The sequence below is a fragment of the Misgurnus anguillicaudatus genome, chromosome 2 (genome assembly GCF_027580225.2).
Source record: "Misgurnus anguillicaudatus chromosome 2, ASM2758022v2, whole genome shotgun sequence".
NCBI classification, from domain to species: domain Eukaryota; kingdom Metazoa; phylum Chordata; class Actinopteri; order Cypriniformes; family Cobitidae; genus Misgurnus; species Misgurnus anguillicaudatus.
In genome coordinates this window covers 16,440,877-16,467,979 of record NC_073338.2, presented here as the reverse complement: position 1 = coordinate 16,467,979, position 27,103 = coordinate 16,440,877, and the positions used below count along the sequence as shown (strand labels likewise).

Below are 27,103 nucleotides of genomic sequence, written 5' to 3'. Positions count from 1 at the left end.
AGAGCCAGGTAGACAAAGTTGGTACACTAAAACATATTTAGCAGCAGTACGAGCATCTAAGAGATCTTCCTTTGGTGAACAGTATTGCATTTTTATAGTTTATTTTTTAGCGCAAATAGATATTAGCTTGCTTTTGTGTCTTTTGTTGGTGTGGAATCTATCTATCAGTGCTCTGGGAGGGTGTGTGTGTGTGTGTTTACGACTTGCAGTGCATGTGTTCACTCTTCACTGGATGGGTTAAGAGGTCACATTCCAATATGGGTTACTGTACATTGGCCATTACTTCACTTTCACTATCAGCCTAAAGTCCTGCTAATGAAGAGACTATGCACACCTAGAAAAAGTAATTTCTGAGTTAAAATGTTCAACTACAGTACTTGTTTTTAGTAACAAAAAAACTGTTGCTGCATAATGTTGTATTGAACACCCATAAAGGTCTCTGTTCTTGTGTGCTAATATCATATCAAAATACATTAATAATCAAAGAACCCACAAAGTATTTACAATGGCATTTTAATATTTTAATTCATTAAAATGAGAATACATATATTTTATCATATTGCACATCTTGCTTTATGTGTAGTGACACGTGAATTGAAAAATCTTTTGTACTTCACAAACCTAGACATTCTTATACAGTAGTATTAAATTAAAGAGATGTGTCTAAAAAGATAATAAGGGCTAGTATGCACTAGCAGTTTACTTTATACTTCACAGTAGGCACAGATATTAGACGATGTGCAGTCAAAGTTTCCTTATTGTCCCACAGTTGACACTTCTAAACCTTATCATGTCAAACAGTCAACTGAAATTGTCATTTACATGCAGTTATGTTTCTACCGATTTCTTACCAGTAATACAGTAGGTGACCATTTATTATAGTGCAGTACATTCATAGTAAATTTCTGTGGGTTAGTGTAAAGCTACTGGTCCCTAAACAGTCAAAGGGACTGATGTAAATACTACATTTTAAAAACTAAGTAAAAGTCAAGTAAATCTAAAAGTATAAAAATATGGCTCTATATTATAATGATGAATTGTGTAGATAACTGATAGAGAGTGATCTGTGGCTTTTTTAATCTAACTTCCAGTGGTAACTCTCATTTGTTTAAGTCTTTCAGTTTTGTTTAAATGATTATTTGCAATATTCTTCATGCATAGGCAGAATTTTAAGTAAATCAATTATATTTAGGCACATTTTCCCCTTTCTATCCAAAATCGGGCTATGTTAATGCGTTTTTTAATTTTCAAAGAATTGTGTACAGTATGCCTGCTCCAAAGAAAGATTTGAGCTGTGAGTTATGTTAAAGTTTAACATTTACTTTTTTGTGAATCTAGTGTCATTCAAAATCTTTATATGCAGCCATAATAAACCAGTTACAAAGTGCAGCTGTGTAAATAAATGCAACTATGGGTGTTGATTTAGCTTTTGTGAGTTTACTGTGTTCACCTTTACTACCTGCTAAGCAATCTGTCACGCAAACAATATAGAACTTGTCCTCTTCCAAAAAATTAACCCATTGGTTATTTGTGCAAGCAGCTTATGACAACCTATTGTAATGTGTTTAAAGTTAAGCGCCCTCTAGTGTCAGTTCCAATCGTGTGAACTTTCTACATGGCCCCTAACTCACTATTTCTCCAATATGCAATTTGCAAAATTCACATTTACGCCACGGACAGATGCTTAGGTTTATCCAAAACTTACAGTGCATTCAGTGTATATGTTTCAAACCTACAATCAATGCTCTACCAACTGAGCTATTCGAGTTTATCATGCATCCTAAACTTCAAAATGCATTAAGGCAGGGGTGGGCATTCCTGGTCGTGGAGGACCACTGTCCTGCAAAAGGTGTGTTCGACATCGGCTGTGGCTGGATGTAACCGATCGGCGAGATTAGCCGCGTGTAGGCGGGGAGGAGCTGAAAACGGAGACGTGAAGTCGGACGCGCTGTGGTTCCCGTAGTTTGCTGCATTTACGTCAGGCATGGCTGATCACGTGCCGTTTGCTTGCTTAATCGCATTAAACATGATTTATAAGATGTAAACTACATAAAAAGTGAATTATACTGTTTTGAATGTCCGTGTATGAGCATGAGTGGAACTGAAGAGGCTTACAGCATCTGTTTTTACAAGAATAAAGTTCAACATAAGCATATATTATTTAAATACCAATGTAGTGGGGTCTACGTTTTTTATCCATTTTATTTTGATGAAGATTACACAATATAACATCGTGACTACATGAAAAGAGCTTTAACTGTTATAAAAATACAGATTTGTGAGCATTTGTGGAACTGAGGGCATGAAAATACACACGAAACACAAGTGGTTGTTGTCATGTGGTGAATCCGACCAATCGTGAAACAGCTGTGTCGTCATTACAGCCAGTGCAGCTCCTCTTCGGGAACTGCGCTGGCTAACTCAGGCGGCTGATCTCGAATCGCTCTCGCGGTACTTAAAAACCATATGACGCAGTCACGTGCCTGCAGCGCCAGCTTAAGTCGGACAAAAATACTAACCGGAATGCACTGCTTCAAGTCAGCCACCGATCGGTCTGCGCAGCGCCGCATGAAGTCGAACAAGCCTATAGTTTAGCTCCAACCCTAATCAAACACACCTCAAAAATATAATCAAAGGCTGCAGGATGACTTGGAAATTACTTTTAAGGTGTGTTTGATAAGGGTTGAAGCCAAACCCCGCAGGACAGCGGCCCCCAAGGACCAAGAATGCCCACCCCTGAATTAAGGTAAAACTTTCTGTGGAATTGCAAGCTGCTGCTGCTATGGGTCGTATTTGAGGAAAGTGACAAACAACTGTATAGATTTCAAGAAATATTCACAATATACTGTATGTTGTTTGACAAGAAAACATTTTCTTTAGAACATAGCTGTACATAACAATCATTGGTGCTTAAAGTGTGCGAGAGTAGGTCTCATTGTGACTTTAAATGAGCATAGCGTTCACAAACAAAGATACTCAGTACTAGAACAGGTACAACATCACTGTCCATCTACCAGAACTCAACTTTACAAGCAGGGAACGTCTCCTCTTGCATAGCCACAGTGCTGTTGCTGCCCAGGACGCTAATTCCCAGTTGCTTTTGTTTTTCTTGAGTTTCCCGGTACCATTCGTGCATCATGGGTGATTCAAACGTAGGAATGAGGGTCACCTGGAAGTTAACACAGAGGTAGGACAATACATAATAAGATTACTGTAAATAATGTAATACATACAGTCAAACATTAATTCATGCTAAACTTGATGTGTTCTTCTCACAGGTACAGTATACCTACCAATTCTGTAGGCATGCATTATATCACTTATAACATCAGAATGATTTAACTTGTAATAGATAAATATGCAATAAAGTACCAACCGGCACTTCTTCTGACCATCCAGATTTTCCCTCCAATAACGCATCCAGAATTGACCTCATTAAGCCTTCTTTGTACGAATCATCCCCACTTATGATATAACAGGACGATCGCAGGCAGCAGAAGAACTCAACATCAACAGTGGAAGCTTAATTGCTATAGGGAAGATAAGCCAGATCCAAGTATACTGAAGTCTTGCTACCTGTTAATTGGTCAAGACACCAGTCAGTAGGTGAGTATTTAATTGCACAACCTCAACAATGCCTTCCTGTAAACCAGTTCTTGACATTATGAAATAATTGGCAAAATATGACAAAAATCAAAACCTGATGTGCTGGATCTTTTTGGAGCAGAGCTTGTGCCAGCTAAACTGCTTCTTGAGCCACTAACAGAAGAACCTTGACTTCCACTCCTGGTTTTGGTTCCTTGTGTCAAACTGGTGGAGGATGTTAACCTCTGGGTAACTGCCGTTGATTTTCTGACCTTTGTTGTACCAGCCTTCACATTGTTAACAGGGTCAGGCATACAGGCACCGGGTTGAGGTGGAAGGGGAGGTAAGTCCTTTACAGGCGCAGGTGGGGGATCCTGGATAAGAAGATGATTACCTCGATAAGAATTTAATCCTTCATTTATGTTATGGGATGGCAGGTGGGCACCAGATTCTTCATCAGAGTCTATAAGTCCATCTGCTGTAATAGATGGGCAATCTTCTATCCCAGGATGAACATCTGAATCTGTGGCTGTGGGGAAATAGTCACTGGCAGAAGTGAGAGGAGATTTTTGAGCTGGATGATTAGCCTTGTTAACTGAACATGCTGGTGGAAGGGGCTTAGCTGAATCTTGGGAGTGATCACTATCATCTGAAATATTAAGCGGGCTGGGGTTACTAATTCCAGGTAACAGTGGATCTTCTTGACTGCCAACTGGTTTGAAATGTTTGAATTCACATGGGGAGACCAAGCAAAGGTCAACATCATGTGTAGTATCAAGCAGAAGACCCTGTGGCTCTGACCCATCGTGAAGGGCCCTGTGAGTGTGAGGTTTCTTTAAGGACAAAGACATCCCTACTTTGAAATCGGATTTGGAATGTTGTCCATTGGAGTAGGAAGTTTCATCTTCGTTGGTAGACTCGCTGACTGTAGGCAGCACTTGCTCAAAAGACATCGAGAGTGATTCATCAACCTCAGTGGATTGTGGTGAACTTACTTCAGCTGGCATTGAGTGAGTGGTGGTGACACTTGGAGATATATCAGGCATTATATCTTTAAAGGAACTGAGAGACAGGAAACTGGAATGCTTTTCTCTGGAGGAAGTGGAGACGCTCTCCTGGTTACTTTTAGGGCATCCAGACTCTGAAAACTTGGACAATCCCGTTTGCTGGCTATCTGAACCAAGACACATTTTAACTCCGAAGCTACTGTGATCCCTGGAGGCCCAGGTTTCCTCGGGTGACAGGTGATAAGGAGTATGACCAGCACTATTTGGGCCTGATCTGGGAGAAGTTAACTCCAAGGTCTTTTCTTCAGGACTGACACAAACCTCCTCATTTACATCTTTTGAAATATTGTCTTTTAAAGCCCCATCAAGCAAAGTATACTCAGTAGGAGTGAGGTCGAGATTTACACATTGCTCGCTTTTTGTTTTGACAAAGGGTCTGGCAGACACTGTGGCCTTGCTAGTGTTTACCATAGAACTACATTGCACATTCCCAGAGTCAGCATTTTGACTTTTCTCCAGAATTTTACCCTGTTCTCTGTCCATTTCCAGAAATTCTGCTGTCATATCTTCAGGTGAAGACATTACAGAGCAGTTAAGATCTTCTGTTGAAAGCTTTTGGTTCTGCTGTTCCTTGTTAGATTTGAAGTTTTTGGATTTGTCCTCTGCCTGTTTATTAAATTTTGCTCCATTTTTTACATTGGCAGGTTTATTTGAGTTTTGTAATGTTGCTGAGGTTTTCTTGATATCTTTCCCAAGAGACTTTGCTTTTTTCTCCTCTATTTTTACATTAGTTTTGCTATCCGTCTTTGGTTTGCTTATTAAAGAATCCTTGCTACCTGATGTTCTTCTCTGTCCATTTTCTTGTTTCTTTAAGTCTGATGTTTTCGCTTTTTCGTTGCTTTTCTCCTTAAAAGATTCCTTCCTTGTAACAAGTTTAGAAGGTTTAAGTTTGACATTGCTTTCTGCAGATTTCAGCTTTACTTCACTCTTTGGATCATTTCCACTCACACCTTTGGTTTTGTCTTTTAGTTCCAGATCTCCACGAGCAGATCGTTCCTTTGAAGCACCATTACTTGGTGTTGGCTCATTTTTTCCAGCTTTGGGACTGTCCTGGATCTCTGTGAGTTTCTGATTTTTATCTGATTTTGTCGTTTCAAAGTCTTTGGAGCACACCACAGGCCTCTTCAGAAACTCAAGATGCTTCAGCCTCTCCAGACCATCCATTATCTTACTTTGTGGTGTACAGCCAGGGAAAAGGACTCTGATTATCTTCTCAATTGGACTGGCAGGATGCCACACAAGTAAAGCACATATAGAGACCAGAGAGGGCAGGGGAACATCTGAGCTCTTTGATTTCAAGCTGTTTTCGGGCCAGTTCTGCATGAAAGACTCTACTTCTTTACTACGCTTGACTGGATTTAGTACATAAAGTTCAAGACACCCCACTCCCATTTTCTGAAAGAGAATAACTGGTTCAATTGGGCCACTTGAGTTGCGTAGAAGTGGCTCAGGTGGGATTTTTAGTTTTTCCAGATGCTGTAAAGTAAGGGATGCTAGATCACTGCTTCGCAGTACATTAGGGTCACCTTGAAGCTTTTTAAGTCTGTTTGAAGCATTGAAGAAAACCACACCAAGCTCTGGAGAGATTAGATTTTTCTGCCATTGTTCTTTATCCTGGCAGTTAGTTGTACTTTGCTCAAGCTCTGCAACCTTCCTCTCCAACAGGCTGTTAACTCCGGGCAGATTATCTGTTCCCAAATGCGTAAGCAGCACAGAGTCGACACGGTCCAAGTGCCTGACCAGCTTCCAGAAGCAAGAGCGCGAATCTGCTCCACCATTGACCAATACATTAAATCCATTAACTGCAAAAAAAGCACAGTCACCTCTGCCTCCTGGAAAAACATAACAACATGGGCGACATAGTTTGAGAAATCCCACACTGCCAGGAGGCTCCAAGAGGTCAAACGGAGACTGCGGCTCTAAAGACTCAGAAAGAAGGTCAGTGAACTCCTGAAGGCCTCCCATTTTAGGTAGAACCATTAGAGGATTCACTTTAAAGTCAATAATTTCATGTATCTTGTGTTTCCCAAGAACAGAAGTTTTCCATTTTCCAGTTTTTGGGCAGCTTAAGGTGAGATTTGCCTTGCCATGTGTCCTCACAGTGTTAGACAGTGCTTCAATCTGTTGAAAATGTAAGAAAGCAGGAATTATATCAAATTATAAAATGGTTAGTTCCAGTCCTTGCAATAAAATACGGCTACGGCCACTGTACCCGATGATTCTGTCTATCACTACGTAGAACCCTTAGCAACCGTCCTTAAAAAAACAAAAACATATGTGAAACTTTTTATTACTGTTCAGACCCTACTTTCTGGCAAGATCCTGAAGTGTTTATTCAATGGATCCAACGAAGAAGAGGCGTTGTTTTATTCAAAAATGTCCAAAAGCGGTATTTACATAGCAGATGTAGTACGTCCGAATTCATTCATACTATCCATATTCATACTATATAGTTTCTGTTTTAACAGTAAATGAGTAGGTACTATTTATTCCAGTGGAGCAAAGACTTTTAGGCCGGTTTTGCAGGCAAGGCCTAAGCCTATAGTCCCAGGCTAAAATGTATGTTTCAGCTGAAAACAACTTGCACTGACATGTCTTAAAATAAATCAGAGTCATCCTCTCAAGATGCAAATCAGTAATGTTTTACAAAGTCACATTTTTAAAGCAGTGTAAATGTTATAATTTACCTGTGTAAGCAATGAGGTACTCGAGGCTAGTGCTGTATCGTGAATAAGTCACTGCTTATGGAGTTGCACTGACTCTGCTTCATGTCGTGTCTAACAACACCCTTCAGCCGTAACTTATTCACGATACAGCACAGTCTCTCATACTTCATTGTGTACACAGAATAAATATACACAGTTTTCTATTCTATTGCTCATGGGAATAAAACTGTTTGGAATTCACATTTACATTCAAACCAACCTCTTCATCTGAAAAGATCTGGATTAAATCATTTGGTGTAAACTGTCCAGTGAGCAGGACAAGGTCTCCGGTTTCTTCAAGAGATTGTCCTGTAAGAACCAGCAACTTGTGTCGAGATATGCCTGATATTAAGCTGAGGACCTGAATTATACAAATATTTATAAGTTATATAAATAATAAGTACAAACACATTTTAAGCTGTTTTCACAGTAAAATGTTCATCTACAAAGGGCTAACATGTAGAGACTGGATGCTTGCATGCATACAGCAAATATTTTATGCAACATAAGGTGTTTTAGTGTTGTTTTCAATTTTTTATTATAAAATAACGTAAAAATCACAAAAACACATTTAATTGTTTATAAATGCCTTAGCAAATGCCTAATTTTTGCCTTAGCATATGGAATGCAAACTTCACTTTTGCATTTCTCTTGCATTTGATTGTCGTGCAATACAAATAAATATAATTTAAGCATGCAATACCTCTGAATAGAGAAACCCTTCAGATGGATTGACTATAACGCTAATGTCCAAAACTTCTGTATTGTATTGAAATGTCCTTTGTCCTGTAGAGGGGATGCACAATAGAGACAAAACATGTCAAATAAAAAATAAAACGGGATAAGTACATGCACATAATTTCCCTGCATTGTCATCTGAATAAAAAAATCCACATTATTTTCAGTGTGAAAAGACAACATTTGGAAAAGCAAGCATTACGGCAAACAAATACATTTGTCAATAAATAATGGATCATCATAAAAGAAAACTAAATCAAAGTTACATGTTTTTAACAGTTTCTTTATCTTTCTATGCCTCCTGGATTCTCAATTAGGCACTACAATATGACTGCTCCATTCCCACCACTTTATAATGGCAGAGCACATCCTGTTTAAATGTCAAAGGTTAAGAAAGTACTTCCAGTGTGATCCCAAACAAAATAATAATAACTCTTTGAAGAACAATAGGGTCTTCGGCACCAGAGAAATAAATTGAAATTGAAATCTGAGTGATTCAGATTCATACAGCTGCAACCTTTTACCTGCTGTATAGTTAGTCAGCAATATAATTTTCTAAACTATTGCAAAAATGTTCCTTTGCTGTTTTTCACCAGAAGTCTGAACAATTGGTAGAATGCACTTCCTTCCTGCCTTTTTGCTGCTTGTACTGACATAGCAAATTATTGCTACGAATCCACCCAAGCACAACACTGAATACAGAACACAGTTTAGAATGTCCTCCTGATTATGCAGTGCAGATATTGAATATTTTAATAAATAATTATCTTCTTATTCGAGGTATTTATTTCTTTGTTTCTACACTGCATGTAAAGTAGGCAAAGTTTCAGACTAGTCGTACAAATCCATATACGAAGCTGGGCTGGGGCTGAGTACAGTTGCTTCTTTGTTCATTCAAAAAATATTCATCCCACACTAAATCATGTGTTCCAAAGACTCCCAGTGGCATCACTAAATATACTGAAGTCACCAAGTGCACCACATTACAGCCTTTCCATTAATGAAGACACTAAACAATGCAAAAATGAGAGGGTGATGCTTACCTTTAACTTCTTTGGATTGACAAGACGAATGTTGAGAAACAAACAATCTGAGCTGCTCATCCAAGTTACAGACCGTCAGGTCCACATCCCATGCACGAATGCCTTTGTAAGGAGATGAGAGCAGATGAACATTTCAAAGCATTATAAACACTAAAAGATGTATTGTGCTTATTTACATTTGATGCCTATAACTAAAATAAACACTCATTCATTTGAGAACAAACAGACTGAAATCCCCAAGAGCAAAAACACTGAAGTCAGCATGAAATTATAAACGTCATGTGATACACAGAGACATTTCAAGAGATTGCTGGCACTAAAAAAGCTTCGTACTGTAGCACTGATCTACTTTTATACTCATGAAATTTAAAAGCCTATAGGTACAGACTTTATCTCTTAACCATCAAAATAAGTTTATTTATTAAAACTAGCAAACATAAGAGAAAACAGTCAAACTAAGACTAGAATTAAAGTCACGTTAACTAACAGATATTGTTAGAAAGGAGTGGTGCTTTTACAATAAAGTACAATAAGTGTAAATATACGTTACTACACCTTTTATATTGTAATGTTTAATTTTTTATTGAATTTCTTAAACTTTATTATAAGGAAATATAAAAAATAAAAAAGAAATGTTTAAATGAGTGGTTAATCAAATACTTGGCATACAAATTTGTAATTTTATCACAACCATGCATTGTGACATGCCCTTACAGTTTTACTGAGCTCTTAAGGCTTAATAATTATCGCTAGAGCCGTCCGATTAACATTAAATCGCCACAACAACATTTTAACAAAAACGATAGCCGGGTGGGTGTGGCCATTGACTTTATAAGGACAAGACCATGACGTAAAAACATTTTAATTTCACTTTTATATAATTACAGCATACAAATTAATATGTGACGCAAAGCGTGATATAAGCATGTGCAGACTAAAGGAGAAATGCTATGATGTTACTCACTGATGCTACAATATAACACTGCAGTGCAGGCTGGCTAACAGCACGAGGCTCGCGCCAGAATAAATATTGTATTATTCATTCAAAGACTGTTTTTTAGTGAAAAATACCTATGCAAAGCATTTATACGGAATTGCTCAAAAGCGGAACAAACGCCATCACATTGAATGGCTGTGTGTCAGCTTTAATTCATCAGACGTCACTGTTTATTAAAATCAAAGAATAAAGATCTTTTTTGCAACAAGCAAACGCTATAATGCATGTATTAGGCTAACCCCTAGTCTAATATTACAAATACATGTGATTAGGCAACATTAATATTAATAAATCCTTTTCTAAATGAATAATGTCAAAACATACCTCGTTCAATTTCCAACACTATATGGTCCAGTATACGCGGTGGATAAAGAGCACCGATGACCATCAGTATTGAGTATTTGTCATTGCTAAATCCAGGATGGGCTGTCAGGTCCTCTGCTCTCATTGCTGCCGTTACACCCGACGCCATGTTGGAAAGTTATGCTTATGATGTCATACACAAACAATCAAGCATTACTGAAAACGAGCGCATCATCTGAATGAAACTGAAGTTCACCAACCAAACTCCGCACCGGTTCATCCATCAATCTTCGTCATTATCAGTTGGCTATTGGTGAGAAACACACTAAACCGCCCGCTTCTGTGGTTTTCTTTATTCATAACAAACTCAAAACAATTCTTTGAACACTGCCTCGCCCAGTTTCTCTCTGATATGCAGTATTTATATAGGCAGATTGCTCTACAAAGACCAGAATAAATAAGGAAGTAAATAAATCATTCACTCGTAATTATGATTTTATTTTAAAGTCCATGCTGTACTATAAAACAGAAATGTGAAATGAGTCAGCTGTAAAAGAAAAACTTTGCCAAGGACTATTTTTTATAGCAGATATCTTTATTTCATCAGACCCATTAAAACAAAAAACTGCACGATAATCCTTTTGGGTACCGCATAACTTCCCAGCTCTTGCACCTGTAAACACTGTTCACCAAAAAGAAAAAAAAACATCTGAGTGTTTTCACATTTCATAATCTCAGTCCAATAACAAGGAGCATTTAAAATGATATATATAAGTGTTTGTTAATTATTAATGTTGATTATGAATTAGGCTACACTTACTCAATTATGACGCTTCCCTACTGAAAAATCCAGCTGAGACCAGCTGGTGATCTGGTTTAAGATGGTCCCCCTACTTGGTTTTAGTTGGAATTGCTGGTGTAGCAAGCTGGTCTAGCTGTGTTTTGGTCACATTTTAAGCTGGATTTAGATGGTCAGGCTGGAAGACCAGCTTTGACCCGCTACTGCCATTTTAAACCAGCTAAAACCAGCAACCAGTTTATGCTGGTCTTAGGTGGATTTTTCAGTATAGAGTTTTCATTTCAATGCTGAAGTAGCCTACAAATGATGTAAATAGTAACTGTGTGAAATACATTATCGAGGAAGTGAAGTAAACCTTTTTCCGGTGTGTGGCAGTTGTTTATTTTTGTAACTTTTCAACAACTTTTCGCAATGTATCTATCTGTTAAAAAATGTATAATTATAGAACAAAAAAATAACTGACATATTATTGAATATCACCCTGTTAAATCTCGCTCTAACACCCCATCATACAGGAAATATTTTAAAAAATATGTTCCACCAAATGATGGTTCTGTTATCATGGCACTCTCCAAAGCGTGCGCGTGTTCATCGAGTCATCCCAACTCGTGATGAATGACAAAGGAAAGGTATGATTATCCTTACGCTAACCATGATGCTGAAACTGATTTCCTTGGTTACCTCAGCCTGAGAAAGTCTGTGATCTTATTTTGGGACGATAGCTGTCCTTTATACATGATCACCAACTCCTACATGATTCATGATGACAACTCTCAATAATTAAGGCTAATAAGCTTATATAAGACCTTATAAAAATCTACTAATATAAATTCATACTGTAAAGCTCATTTCAAATTAAAAATAAGTGTTTGAATTATGTTGATAATTCCAGCAGAAAGAGTTTAATTGCATCCAACAAACATGATAAGATACAAATGTAATTATTTTATGTGGACATTACCAATTCAATTACATTCATCTGATGTGGTGTTTGATTTTACGATTAGGTCAATGTAATAAAGTCATATAAAAGGTGCAGTGTGTAAATTTTAGCCGCATCTAGTGGTGAGGTTGTGAATTGCAACCAACAGCTTAGTCCACTGATCACCCCTCGCTTTTAAAACACATAGAAAAGCTACGGTAGCCGCCACCGGACAAACATGTCATCGTCGGAGACAACTTGGTAAAAAAAATTGTCCGTTAAGGGCTTCTGTAGAAAAATGACGGCACAAAATGGCGACTTCCATGTAAGGGGACCCTCGTGTATGTAGATGAAAAGGTCTCTTTCTAAGTTAAACAACACATAATGGTTCATTATGAAAGGTCTTTATACACCCCTGATAATATAGTTTTGTATATTATTTTGCATTTCTGTCAAGAGATCTTTCTAAAAAATTACACACTGCACCGATTTTTTAAGAAAATCACTGTAATAATTTTAAATTTGCCAGGCAATTAAATACATCCAACTGATAAGACATTTTTCTGATAAGAGTGTTACTTTGTTCTGCTGAACACAAACTAAGGTATTTTAAAGGGGTCATAGCATGAAAATCTGACTTTTTCCATGTTTTAGTACTATAATTGGGAACCCAGTGCTTCTATCAACCCAGAAAACGTGAAAAAGAACAAGTCAGTAACTTAGTTTGGGTAAGCCATTTACTGCAAGCATGTGAAAAATTAAGTCGTTCAGATTTTGCCTGTTTTGTGAGGTAGGTAGCAAGGCAAATTACAATAATACCACCCCTTAATCTGCACTATCCAACCACGGCACTGCCATTTAGTGGAGTGAGAAAAAGAGAGAAAAAATAATTGACAGCACAATTAAGTTTCAATTGCAACAAACCACCATCATTACGATCAGTGTTTGCATTTCATCATCTCGTTTGCATTTTAAAGGACACACCCAAAAACGGCACACTTTTGCTCAGGCCTACAAAGTGGCAATTTTAACATATACATTTAATATATAATTAATTATATGTGGAGTATTTTGAGCTAAAACTTCACATATGTACTCTGGGGACACCAAAGATTTATTTGACATCTTAAAAAAAATCTCATAACATGACCCATTTAAAGAATGTCTGATCTGGGGCACCATTGATTTCTATAGTTAGAAAAAAATTATGCAATGGAATTTATTATTAATTAGCGGCTCTCTAAAATACTTGACTCTGATTGGTCAGTCATGGCATTTCCAGGTCTATTGCAAGTCATCTTAATACAAATGAGTTAATAAAATATTTCACATCAATTTTTGTGTTTTAAAATTTATTTTAATGTGGCAAGTGGCCATGCAGGATAATGTAGGCTACTTGCATTAAATTTCGTATGTTCTGGATACACTCACTACACCATTGTCCAGCAGAAGGATGTTTTATAGATGTTTTACACTGTATATTATAGCTGCTCTTTGTGATTTGGCCTACTAACGCTATTCAACCTATCTCTGCAATACCTCTATAGACCACCAGGGGTCTGAGCCCTTTTGAAAATCTATATACTGTAGGTCAAGTCATCTCAAGAAGCTTTTATTGTCATTTCAACCAAAGCAGTGCTGTATAGTGAAATAAGACAACGTTTCACCAGGACCATGTTGCTACTGACACTGAACAACATAAAACAACACAGAGCTATAATTTTTATAGTATTTGTTTCTAGTCACATAATAAAATGCATGTGTGCATCCTAGTGCAAACAGTGCCATAAAAAATACATTGAAGAGCAAGCCAGTGAAACAGCTATACTATACAATACAATACAAGATGTATGCAAAAAAAATCTAAGTCTGTGCAACTATATGGCTAATATTCTGTGTAAACAAGATAAAACTGTTTGAAAATTAAATTTAGCTGTTACCAGACTAAAAAATACTTAAATTAGCCTACTTAAAATGGAAATTAGTTAAGATAAGTGATAGACACACTGCTATAAAAAATAATAGTCTGTGTCAAGCCTAATATTGACATTGATCTGGCCATGTGGAACAGCTGACTGAGGTCTTGTAAGGAGGGTAAGATGGGTTAGTGCCCTTGTTTCATTTACTAATGAGATGAGCTTGTTGAGCAGAGACATCCAGACAATGTAAAATTTTATTTTTCAGATATTAATACATAACCAAAGTGAGGGAAGAATGATTTCCCCTGCTTGCTACCATGAACATTTAAAGGAAATTAATTGTGTACTCCCAAAGCTATATCTAATTTCTTACAACACATTGTTTTATGCACTGATTTTCACACTGGTAAGTGAATAAGGCCCAGAACACCACACTATGAATAACGTCCTTGAGAAATGTTTAAATATTTAAAATTGAATGGTTCATCAACTTAAAAACTATTTTTTTCACGTTTAATGTATTTCCTTTTTTACTTATATCAGTACAAATAAGATAACTTTAAAGTGTAAACGAATTATCTAATTAACTCCAGAAACCCATAAAATCAGATAGAGTATATGTGATCACTGTCTGGTTTATTAAAATTGTACGCACATGCTGATCTGTTGTATGGCATATTGATGCTTTTCTACAGTGTAAAATTTCATATTAAGTATTTAAAAATTATTATGCATTTTAAAGTTTTTACAAAAAAATGTGTTTAAGAAAATTAAAGCTTTTAGGTCAGATGTGCCAAATATGAAACTGTTGAAATGGTTGAAAAATTGAGCATTTAAAACAAACCTAATATTACAAAATATATCCTAACTAATATAAGAATAGATTAAAGTGTGGGCTTATCTCACATTCTAATGGCTTGCACCCTATTTACATTACAAACCTATCAAATCTGATGTGAAAGTCAATCGTGAAAAGATTTGCTTACAGCTACAAGATCTCAAACGAATTGACAATGTCACAATTTGAATAACAAAGGGTCACACGAAACTCTGTGATATGGGCCAAGTTTGGCATTGGAGTTCTTATGATTAGCTTGTCTATCTGTGGTCAAGCTTGGCAGTTTACGTCAGATTTAGCGAATCATCGTATAAAATTAAATATAAGCAGATTATTCTATAGGCCTCCCACCAGACATTTCAACATTGATTCACCGTTGGATCAACGTCAAGGACAAGGTTAACGCTAATAAGACCCTTGGGGTCAATTCTACCCCAAACCACTTTTCTTTAGTTTAAAAACATGTTTCCTTTCATCTCAGGGGAATAAGATTTTGTGACTTTTCCAGATTATCTGTCAAGATTCATATAAAAAACTTGATTCGGTCGTTCTAAAGAGATGTAAAAATATTCACTTAATGTGTCCCTTTGGGGGGTAAAAATGACCCCAATTGAAATGAATGGGAAATGCAAAAAAAATTTTTTATTATTATTATTTGTCAAAAAAAATCAATGCATCCAGAATAAATCTGAAAATTTCAACACAGAAAGGTAGGCCTGGTACTAGAGCACAAATGTTACATAGAAAATACATGCTCAATCACACACACACTTGGCAAATTTGGCAAAAAAAAAGCCGCAGATGCAAAACAAAGCTGTAGAATACTCACACAGGTGTGCGCACACACATACACACACACAGACTCATACACAAAGACACCGTAAAACTTACACACACACATAAAGACACAGACACACACACTTACATTCAGTCAAATTTCTGTGGCATTTTGTAAAAACAGACATTTCAAAATGCATCAAAAACTACAAAAAATTCTACTACTTGAAATAATATTTATTTTTAATGTCCTTTCTAATGTTTATATAAACATAAATTCACAAAATGTATCAATAAAGTATGATGTTGAGCAGTTGGCCACATTCAGTGAAATGAATGGGTCTCTATGGGCCTCTGCTGGTCGAAGTGATTTATTTACTTAACTGTAAACATAAAACAGTTTTTTTTCTAAACACCAAATGGCTGAATTCAACACATTACATCTAGATCAATATCTAAAAACAGTTTAAATCAAATTTAGATCATAATTTATGTTAATTTTTCATTAAAAAATATATTTTTCAGGCAAGCTGGTGTAGTTGAGGAATTGAGTGGTAAACGGGTGTAAAAGCACTTCATATCTCCCAAAACACAGCATTAATGTATATATGGGAAGTAAATGAAAAAGTTATAAATTATTTGTATCATTAAAATGTATACATATTTTTTGTTATCACTCTTTTAATCTCTGAGGTCATTTTTAACCCCGAGGAACTATAACGTATACAGGAAAATCGTGTCTTATGAGGATTAAATCAACGTTAAATTACCTTTTGATTTTGCGAATTTATTCAATGTTGAACAACAACTGACATTATTTTAATCAAATATCAGCGTTGATTTTAAGCATTTTATTAACCTTTTTCAATCATTTACTATCGCCGTTGTTTCAACGTTGAACAAACAACTGACCTTATTTCAACCAAATTTCTACGTTGAAGGTCGGTCATATACCTGCTGGGCTATGTTACACAAATTGTTGTTTTATTAAAGGGATAGTTCAACTTAAAATGAAAATTCTGTCATCATTTACCCATCCTCATGTTGTTCTAAACCTGTATGAATTTCTTTTTCCGATGACCACAAAAGAAATGATGGCAAAAACACAGCACACAGTGACCATTGACTTCCATAGTAGGAAAAAATATTTTGGAAGTATTGTGATAAATGATGAAGAAAAATGTTTGATAAATAATGATGGTAAGCACACAGTTGACGGTACCCATTAAATTCCATCATATTTTTTATTCCTGCTGTGGAGGTCGGTGGTCACTGTCTGCTGTGTGTTTGCCATCATTTCTCAAGGTGTCTTCTTCATGTGTTTATCGGAAGAAATAGATTCGTGTAGGTTTAGAACAACACGAGGATGAGTAAATAATGACAGAATTTTCATTTTAACGTGAACTATCCATTTAATGTCACGTAAAAATATATACTTCTACAAAACCTTTTCAACTTTAATTGTATTTCACTTGACGTAATCACCAAATGCCTTGATTGATGCATTATTATGCAAAACAATAACAGGTAATCCTCTGCTCCGCGTTACAATTCACAGCTCATTTTTATTTTGTCTTAAAACAAATTATCACCATCTAAAATTGCATTAAAGGGAGACATTTTGTTCCTGTGATATATCCGACCATAATCACCGAAACCAGTGAGATCGTATGATTTTCAAATCTTATTATATTAGTTTTGATGTAATCACAGATCGTCTTAATCTCTGTCTGGGTTACTTGCCCGCACATGTCCCGTCCCTCATATGTGAATTTTGCCTCATGATGAGAAATACGGTTTTCACCACAAGATGGCATGCTGGACAAAGCTAAGACCAAACTCCTATGACTGTTGTACACACAAGCTCTTCAAAATAAAATAGATCTGAGAAATATTTTTGCAATACATGCAAAAAAATGCATATATTCTTTAATTCCTATGTTTAAAGTTTAAAAGTGCAATCCACAAAGACTAACAGGTTTAAAGAATGCAAAATATTTTATGGTCCACATTCATTGATATCCAATAAAATACTATTAATATATAATTAAAAACACGCATGCAAAATGATGTTTAATGTCTAATGCAGTGCAAGATGGTTTATTATTTTGCAATATTGTAACGGTGATGTAGCAGCCCTACACTAACCTATTCATCAGTAACCATATTATTCATGACAATGTACGTGTTAACAAATTAGTTTCATTTCATTACACTGGATGGCGCCTTGATCGTTTCTTAAACAAAGTCAACTGCGTTTGACACAATATAGGAGACTCCATAGAAACCTGCACGAGGTTTCGACTTGCAGTTTCAACCACGCCCACTTACTACACACCGCTATAAAAGCCTCGCGCCTCACTGCTCAAGTCAAACACGAGCTGAGAGAGTATCTTGACAAGGAGTATCTGAGAAACCACTCACTTTCGCTGTGGATTACTATTGTCATCACAGATCAACACATTTGCTGGGATTTTATTATTTGGAGTAATTACAGTTTCTGGATTATAACACATTTCAAAGACAACGATGACTCTGGAAGAAGTTGTTGGATGCAATAGCACTGACAGAAAGTAAGTACCTAACTTACACATTTCAAACTAGCAAGAGGCAAAATAACTTTCCTATTGTATTTTCTATTCAGATTTTTGTAGCTATTGCTTTGTAAAATAAAATTAACAATCGTTTATCTTTCTTCAAGAATGGAAACAGTGAGTGAAGCTCTCGAGGAGCTGCTCGTAGCCGCGCAGCGTCAGAACTGTCTGACAGTTGGAGTCTACGAGTCTGCACAACTTATGAACGCGTAAGTAAATCCCTCTTACATTGAGTATTACGAATTATGAGAGCAAATTGAAAAACCGAACAGCATTGTAAACGAAATTTGTTGTTTTACAGTGATCCAGACAGCGTAGTCTTGTGCGTCCTGGCAACAGATGAGGAGGACGAGAATGACGTCGCGCTTCAAATCCACTTCACGCTCATTCAAGCTTTTTGCTGCGACATCGACATCAACATCGTGCGCGTCTCCGGCATGCGGCGCTTGGCGCAAGTCCTGGGCGAGCCTCTGTCCAACGACACCAACGCAAATGAACCCAGAGACCTCCACTGCATCCTTGTAACTGTAAGTTTTCGCGCATTGCTAATGCATAAAAATAGAAAGCACCAAACAATCCAAAAAGTTGTTCAAAACTCATGATATTTGTTTTTGTCCACGCAGAACCCACAAGCCGAGCATCTGAAGCTGAGCGAGGTGGGAAGTTACTGCAAGGAGAGCCGCTGCAGGAACCAGTGGGTGCCCTCCATCGCCCTGCACGAGCGCTAAGAGCGCGCGCGCTCGGGAAAAGTTTGAGAGGAATATTGATGTCGTCCTTCAACAGTTACAAGGACTTACTCATCAGTGCAACAGGGAGGTCAAATAAGCTCCCAACTCCATGTTTATGGGATTATAGGCGTCAGAGGATGCTCGAGACATTGGTCTGCGCTCCTCCTGCTTCATGATCGGCGTGTTTGGCCTTTGGAGGGTCCAAAGGAGCGCCAGGGTGGTCGTGTCGCCTATCTGAAGGGACGCAACACGGATGCTAGGGGATATTTTTAGACTGAAACGGCGTCTGGCCGCACTTTGCTCCCACGGGGGTGGGGGAGATTTTGAACACATGACTCAGACCTGACAACAATGTCATGGATCAACAGAAGACTACAAGTTTTAGAGACTTAACTATTTAATGACTGAATCCTGCTTGGGTGATTTTATTTATGCATAATATTAGTGCCATTTAAAGCAAGTAATATATTTGGTTATTTATGATTTTGCAAATGTTTTCTCGTGAAATAAATTCTATGCTTAATATTTCAAAATTAGCAGTTTCTGTGTTTTCTATACATTTGTTTTAAAAATGAGTTTATTGGAGAGTAGTGCGGTTGGCTTTAGGCCAAAGTGACCAACTCCCTTACAAAGCATCCATACAATTGATGTGATCTTTATTCATATAGTATAAACCAGATATATATCATTTGCAAAGTTATTTTAAGTGCACATAAAGGAATTGAGGGCTCATATTTGTTCTGTAGGACCGAATTATGTGTTGCTGTTGTCAGCAATGCACTCTAGACCCAGCAATATGCACAACACTATGTGGGTACCATTTCTGAAAGGCAGGCTTGTTTAAACAGTGCAAAAATATCCATGAGGACACAGCTGTTTGACACACTGCTGCAGACAGACATTTAGTGCTTGCTTTTTTAAATACAAGTACATTCTGGAAGGTATATAATGTAAGGAATGTAAGCTTCGAGAAACTACAGCCAGACAAAATCACAAATGATCCATAATAGGCTTTATGCCCAGCTGCACTACTTCCTGAACTTCAGCCAGCTCCTTGTTTCCTGTCTGCCATTATTGGACAAACTGATTAATCCAGGTGTGTCTGATTATTGTTGTTGTGACTACTGAGGTCAGGCACACCTGGATTAATCAGTTTGTCCAATAATGGCAGACAGGAAACAAGGAGCTGGCTGAAGTTCCTGATTGGCCAATAGCAATGGTTTATTTACAATAAATCACAGCTATGACCAACTTATTAAGATCGCTGCACAGTTTGTTGCATAACAATGTTCTGTGCCAACATGTGAACTATAACAAAAAAAACACAACATTTAAAAAAATAACTTGCATCCTTGATATTTAACTGTGTAGTATTGGTTTCATAAAAGCAATAGGACCCTTAAAGTTGTGTTTTCCTGCCTAACAAGCAGTGGTGGTTCGTGACTGCTCATCCAAGGGGCGCAAATTTAAAGTATGTGTTCAGGTGTCATGTGTGTTGCTTGTGTTTTTAAAATATGTGTTTGTTGCGTTATGTGAACCATCATGTGTTTTTGTCAAAATATTTGCCTGCAGCACACGTATCAAAATCGTTTATGATAAAAGAGACGCTCAAGCACAAAATACATGCAAGATACTCCCTTAACAGTAAACTTTGATTACATATGAGATTATGCAAGTATCTGGCAAACGTGAGCATCTCTTTTATCATAAACCCTTTAGACGCATCTGCACAGGCACTTATTTTGACAAGACACGTGATGCACATAGGACCACTTGACGTGCAGAACACATATTTTGAAATTACGAACCACACACATGACGGGCTACATACATGACAAACTTCGCATCTAGCGCCCTCGAAAAAAGAAGTCACTGGCCACCACTGCTAACAAGGCCCTTAAAGGGACACTCCACTTTTTTTGAAAATATGCTCATTTTCAGCTCCCCTAGAGTTAAACATTTGATTTTTCCGTTTTGGAATCCATTCAGCTGATCTCTGGGTCTGGCACTACCCCTTTTAGCATAGCTTAGCACAATCCATTGAATCTGATTGGACCATTTGGCATCACGCTTAAAAAGTAACCAAAGAGTTTCGATATTTTTCCTATTGAAAACTTGACTCTTCTGTAGTTACATCGTGTACTAAGACCTACGGAAAATTAAAAGTTGTGATTTTCTAGGCAGATATGGCTAAGAACTATACTCTCATTCTGGCGTAATAATCAAGGACTTTGCTGCTGTAACATGGCTGCAGGACACGTATTGATATTATGCAGTATTATTGCAAATAAATGTTATATAGATTTGACACATAAACATTCACCAGCATCCCTTTGGTCACACATACCCCCACAACAAGGGCAAAATTTGGCCCGTAGATAGAACTCTCTGACTTCAATGACCTTTCATTGGTCACATTGAAAGGTCAGACTGACTCGAGGCCACAGTAAACATGTAGGAGGGGTCTGCTGAGATCATATAACCTGCGAATGTCCCATTAACTTTTCAGTCAGTCAAACAGACTGGATGAAAGTGTCTGTCTTCACTGCACATCACAGACATCACGACTTAAGCACCATGACCTCAGTGTTCTCTTTGTATCCTCTTTATAGTCCTGATGAAGTTTCTCTAGAAAATCTTTAACTTTAGTACGACAGTGAATAATGCAAGACATATGACTCAGAGTCCGAGAAGTCCGCCTGAATCAACAACTGCTCAGAATCGATCTTTCCTTGACAACAAACTTTGCCGTACACAGATGAGTGGAAAGGCGTGCCTGTATTTCCACACAGAAAGAATACAGGGACTGTTCATACATGTGGCAGTGTTTACCATTTCCTTATCCCAAAAAAACGCTTGGCTCTGAAGGAGCACTCGAAAGGTAAAAAACAATGCTGCGATTCAGGGCATGTGATGAGATGAAAGTTAGTGAGGAATAATCACCCGCTTTATAAAGTCATGAAGAGAGGCCATTGTTTGGGTGGTATGGATCGGTTAGTGACAGACAGATATATATTTGTATCTTCATTGTAAGAGTCATTGAGAAAACAATGTTTTCTACCCTAAGGACTCTCTTCCATGCACAAAGCCGACGTTGATGGGGTATTCTGCAGACAGACGTGACTAAAGTATGGCGTGTACCCTCTGTGACTGCTAAGCCGAGCTGCGCACTTCAGGGCTGCGCTGACGTCAAGCCAAAGTGAGAAAATAGAAGAAAAACAGGAACAGAAGGCCGTTTTCCATGGCAGCAATAGCCCGGCCCTTTTACAATGTTGCTGGCTATATACAGAGGTAACAGCCCCAGCTATGAATAGTCTGACTGCACGCTCTATTATTAGACTAGGAGCTATAATTGTTCATAGTGACTCAAATATTCACTGAGACGTGGAGCATATTAGACATAAACACTCATATTCTGGGTCACCACACATCAGGTTCAGGATATTTGCAGTGTGCATATTCAGGGAAAGCTCATTTTAAGACCGTGCAATGTAGGATTAATAGAAAACCAACAGGTTAAATATGAAGAGTTTGGTTCCAAAACGCAATAAATCCATTTTGACAAATTTCTGTAAAAAACGTGTTTTCTATACCAAGAAAGTGACAAGATGAAAACCACTATTTTCTCTTACAAACTTTCCCATGGCATCTTTAGGTTATAAAAACATAAAAAATTCAAATCCATAACTTGATTTTCAAAGATTATAAAAACTAATTATTTTTTTCACAAAATGCAATAAATCCATGACAGTTTTTTTTCCAAAATGCTATAAATCTATTCAATCAATGTATAAATGTGCATTCATCTTTGCCATTTTATATTCATTTAGTTGAACAGTTGTACACACTGATTAAAAAAGTAAACCTTAATGGCATTAATCAAAACACTTACTTTGTCATATCAAGAACACTGTCATTGCTGGGATTATACTTGACGTCGTCGCTTAACATTTTTCACAGCGATCAGCTCAATTTTCGTTGACTTTGAGTAAAATAATGGAAAGTTTTTACTAAGATCCCCTGGGGTCAATGTGTTAGCATGAGAAAAGCTTGATGCTGTCGGGAGAACAAACAGCCGCCTCCGAGTGCCTCTCGTGTAAATTATTAGATGTTGATGGCTTACGTTTCTTTCCCGTCATAGAAAACCATCACAGGTTTATCAATGCAATTAAAGTATTATTTTGTTTGTTTGTTGATCACGAAGTACAAAGTAAATGAGGAAAACTAGGATACTCAACGCGCCGCCATTCTTTGTTTACATTGCGTGAATGGTGTGCTGTAATTTGAGGAGCGGATTTATTGCATTCTGTAGAAAAGGAAGAGGTGGCGTTTATTGCGTTTTGGGAAAAAAGGGAGAAAAGATGACAGAATAACACGGCGGATATTGGATTTTGCGTAAAATTAAGAATTTACTTTTAAATACTGACCTGATATAATACTGATTCTGGCAGTAACTCATTTTTTTCAAAAATGGCGTTTATCGCGTTTTGGAACCAAACTCTTCATATCTTTTTCTATGGTACTTTCAGTTAATACGTCAAGGCTTAGATGGTTTCTTAAAGAGACACTCCACTTTATTTTGAAAACAAGCTGTGTAAATGCAACAAAAACAGCACATTTACATATTCAGTGACATGTAAACAATTGCAAAAGTTTTTATTACAAGAAATATCCAATAAAAGTTAATGTCTTTAAAGGCAAGTATTTGCCTGAGTGCCCTGCGCGTGAACGAATTAGCATAAAGTTATTGTTATAAAGTGGACGCTAATATAGTTATCGTTATAGTTAACGTTATATTTATTGTTATAATGTGAACGGCCCTTTAAACATTTGATTTTTACTGTTTTGAAATCCATTCAGCCGATCTCCGGGTCTGGCTGTATCACTTTTAGCATAGCTTAGCATAATCTATTGAATCGGATTAAGGGGATCGCACACCGGCCACGCAGCTCAGCGTCGCGCTGCACCGAGTCGCGTCTAGGACAACTTGGAGGTATTGTAAACCAGAAGTGCACATTAAATAGCGCGAGCTTCGTCAGATAGCGTCTACTTCAAAATGCAGCCAATGTTAATCGTTAATGATTTGAGACAAATATGATGTTATTTAATGTTAAACTATGTGAGTGGCGCTGTGTGGCACGACAGGGATTTGAGCAACTTCCTGAGTCAAAGCTGGGCGGCGCGGACAGGCACCACCTGGTGGCGCCAGTGTGCGTATACACATAGAAAACAATGTGTTCGATTTTTTTAGAACGGCGCAGCACTGCGCGGCACGGCCGGTGTGCAATCCCCTTTAGACCATTAGCATCGCGTTAAAAAAATTATATTACACAGTGCCTGAAAATAGTCCATTTAGTAACTTTCAATAGCTTGAAAATTAGCATATATTTTCAAAAAGAGTGGAGTGTCCCTTTAACATCAACCACAAAAAGCTATTTTAATGTTTTTAGGTCAACATCAATCAAGTTGTGTCTTGAATCCTTGACTGGGGTCAACCATAACGTGAAGTTGGTATAGAGTCACATGCAGGCTGACACATTAATGATCTCGTGTTCGACTGAGCAAAAGTCAGGGGTCAAAAAATAAAGACCCTTACATCAAAGCGTCCATTGTGAAGACCACTTTAATGAAACAAAAACAGATCAGTCACATGATACAGAGAAATGAAATGTTTTTGAGTAGTTTAGTTTCTGTCTGAATAATAAAAGCGGTTATATAATTGAGACATACATATAGCCTCAAGCACGAATTTATAGCTTTTGTGTTGATATCTAAATTTAGAAGCACAGCCAGCATAGACCATGCATTGTGTTTTCAAATGTGAACTCAATAAACCCACTTAAACAATAAATAATTTTAGTTAAAACAATACAAATAAACAATCATTAAAAAATTAGACCAAGAGGATTATTTGTCTTTTAGTGGTGAGGATGCATTATCACGGGATTGTGTATGCCAGATTAAGAAACTTTTGATCTACAGTACACATAGGGGTCAGAGAAGACAAGTATAAAACCTATAATAGATATTGTTGATGGACAGCTGTTGAGTTCTTATCATTAACCGCCTCTCTATGTTTACACACCCAGACAAAAATCCTAATTCTGCCCCCACCCACCCTTCTCCTTGACGCAATGGGACCCTGTTTTTATACCTTTAGCCAGACCTATGGCACAGACACTTATGAGCATTTCAAACTCTCCTTTTACAGACCACATTTCCTGTTGTCACCACGTCACATTTCCTTTTACGACACTGGAGATTAATGGTCGACAAATACGGAAGAACAGAATACAGTAATAGCCGCAAGCCACACTTTAGAAACAGCATCTTTAGAAGACAGAAGCAGACAGATTAAAATACATACAAGCCACGCTCTTTACTCCACAAAGCAGAGAGCTATTTTCATAGAAATGACGTCTTGGTTATACCTTGTCGGTTACAGCATCAATAAAAGCTTTTCTATTCTGCGTTGTCTCCTCATCTTGGAGATGTTGCCACTGTTTTTATCTCAGACCTCATACAAAACAGACCTCAGATTATTAATGGAAAAGTATTTTGGAAATATACATTGATATTTTTCACAGTGACACACTAAAAAAATACATAAATGAACAACACTTTACAATAGGTTTGCAATTGTTAACATTAGTAAATGCATCAGCTAATTTATGCTAACAAAGTTACGCTAGTCTTTGTTAAAGGCAGGGTATCTGATTTGATCCAGAAACATTTAGTTATGCTGGTTAAAAGTCTTCTCACATCCTGCTAGCAATCACTATGTTAAGTTGTTTAAATGTATTTGTAGAAATTTATTTCATCTGTAAAAGGCGTAGGACCAAAAAATGTTCAACCAATCATAGATCTCGGTCCGAATGGACGTTGCCTTTTGTGTCCCTCATCTATAATCGTAATTTGAATGCCACCACGCAACCTAGTTCACGCAGACACCATAAATCATCAGCGTTTTCACGTGCACTCACCTCCCGTCTGTAAATAGAGGGAGAATGGCAAACTTTTCTGCTGAATTGACAACCTGCACAGGAGCCACAAAACGAAAGACATGTTTTAAAACAACAACAGCAAAAACTGCCTGGATCAGCAAAGAGCAAAAACCCAAATGAACATCGGTAACTTTACTGCTTTACCACGAGATGCGAACAGCTGCAGGAGGCAAAGGGTCTGAAAAGGTCGTTGCACTGTTTATTTTGGTAAGGTAGGTACGCGATATGTTTGTATTGAGATGGATTCAGATATTCTACTTTGATGAAACATTGTGTTGCTTATGAAATTTGTGTCCGTTTACAGATTAGCGTAACGATATAGTTACTACGTCTACACAACCAAAAGTGTGCTTTAAATTATTCTGATGTAAACCAGTTGTTTATGTTGGTTATTTTGGTAATGTTATTCACTTTGTACTCAAAGTTTTCTCACTGGTGAATGAGACATGAGATGTGGACGTCTGATCTGTGCGTGTTCATGTGTTTTGAAAGAGGCGTGACTTTGGACGGCGATTTTAATGGAGGGTGGGATCGTGATTTCATTGCTAGTCGGCTACCGTTAGCATTTTTCAGAATTAGATACTCTACCTTTAATGTAATGTCAATACAGTTGTCAATGTTAGTTCATTAACTAATCTTAAAAGATAAAAAAAATTTTAATAAATGCTGTAGAAGTATTGTTCATTGCTAGTTCATTCGAACAAAAACAACCTTATTGTAAAGTGTTGCAAACAATGAATAAATAGCAATAACACAATAAAAAATGCATTACAAAAATAATCTTAAAATCTTTTTTATCAGAATTTTTTTTACAAAAGTTGTCACTGGGACGGTACCTTTTTAAAGGTCCTAATATGTACCATTTATGTACATATATGTACCTCTGAGGAACCAGTATGTATGTTGGAACCAGTAAGTATGGTAAAGGTTAATTATTGTCTGTATTGTGTTTATGCAGAATGGTTATCATACAGTGGCGCTATATTTTATGACTGTGATTTCTCTGTAAGTGCAAGTCATACCCTGATAAGAGCACTCAGAGGTTCCTCTACTTCCTCTATTATAAATGTAGGTTTTTGACTAG

General features: G+C 37.2%; 2 protein-coding genes across 2 annotated transcripts; one reads left to right on the top strand and one right to left on the bottom strand.

Annotated features, from left to right (window-relative positions):
- Window positions 1-497: 497 nt before the first annotated feature.
- On the bottom strand, window positions 498-11,100 carry LOC129441880 (microtubule-associated protein 1S). Its single transcript, XM_055201618.2, has 7 exons — window positions 10,460-11,100; window positions 9,139-9,240; window positions 8,061-8,143; window positions 7,578-7,718; window positions 3,701-6,773; window positions 3,377-3,576; window positions 498-3,169 (listed from the first exon to the last, which is right to left on the bottom strand). Exons 1-6 carry the CDS (start codon window positions 10,605-10,607, stop codon window positions 3,524-3,526), a joined length of 3,600 nt encoding a protein of 1,199 aa, XP_055057593.2. The 5' UTR covers window positions 10,608-11,100; the 3' UTR covers window positions 498-3,169; window positions 3,377-3,523.
- A 6,953-nt stretch (window positions 11,101-18,053) lies between these two features.
- gadd45bb (growth arrest and DNA-damage-inducible, beta b) lies at window positions 18,054-19,548 on the top strand. Its single transcript, XM_055201699.2, has 4 exons — window positions 18,054-18,266; window positions 18,395-18,496; window positions 18,589-18,814; window positions 18,911-19,548. Exons 1-4 carry the CDS (start codon window positions 18,223-18,225, stop codon window positions 19,013-19,015), a joined length of 477 nt encoding a protein of 158 aa, XP_055057674.2. The 5' UTR covers window positions 18,054-18,222; the 3' UTR covers window positions 19,016-19,548.
- The last annotated feature ends 7,555 nt before the right edge of the window (window positions 19,549-27,103 follow it).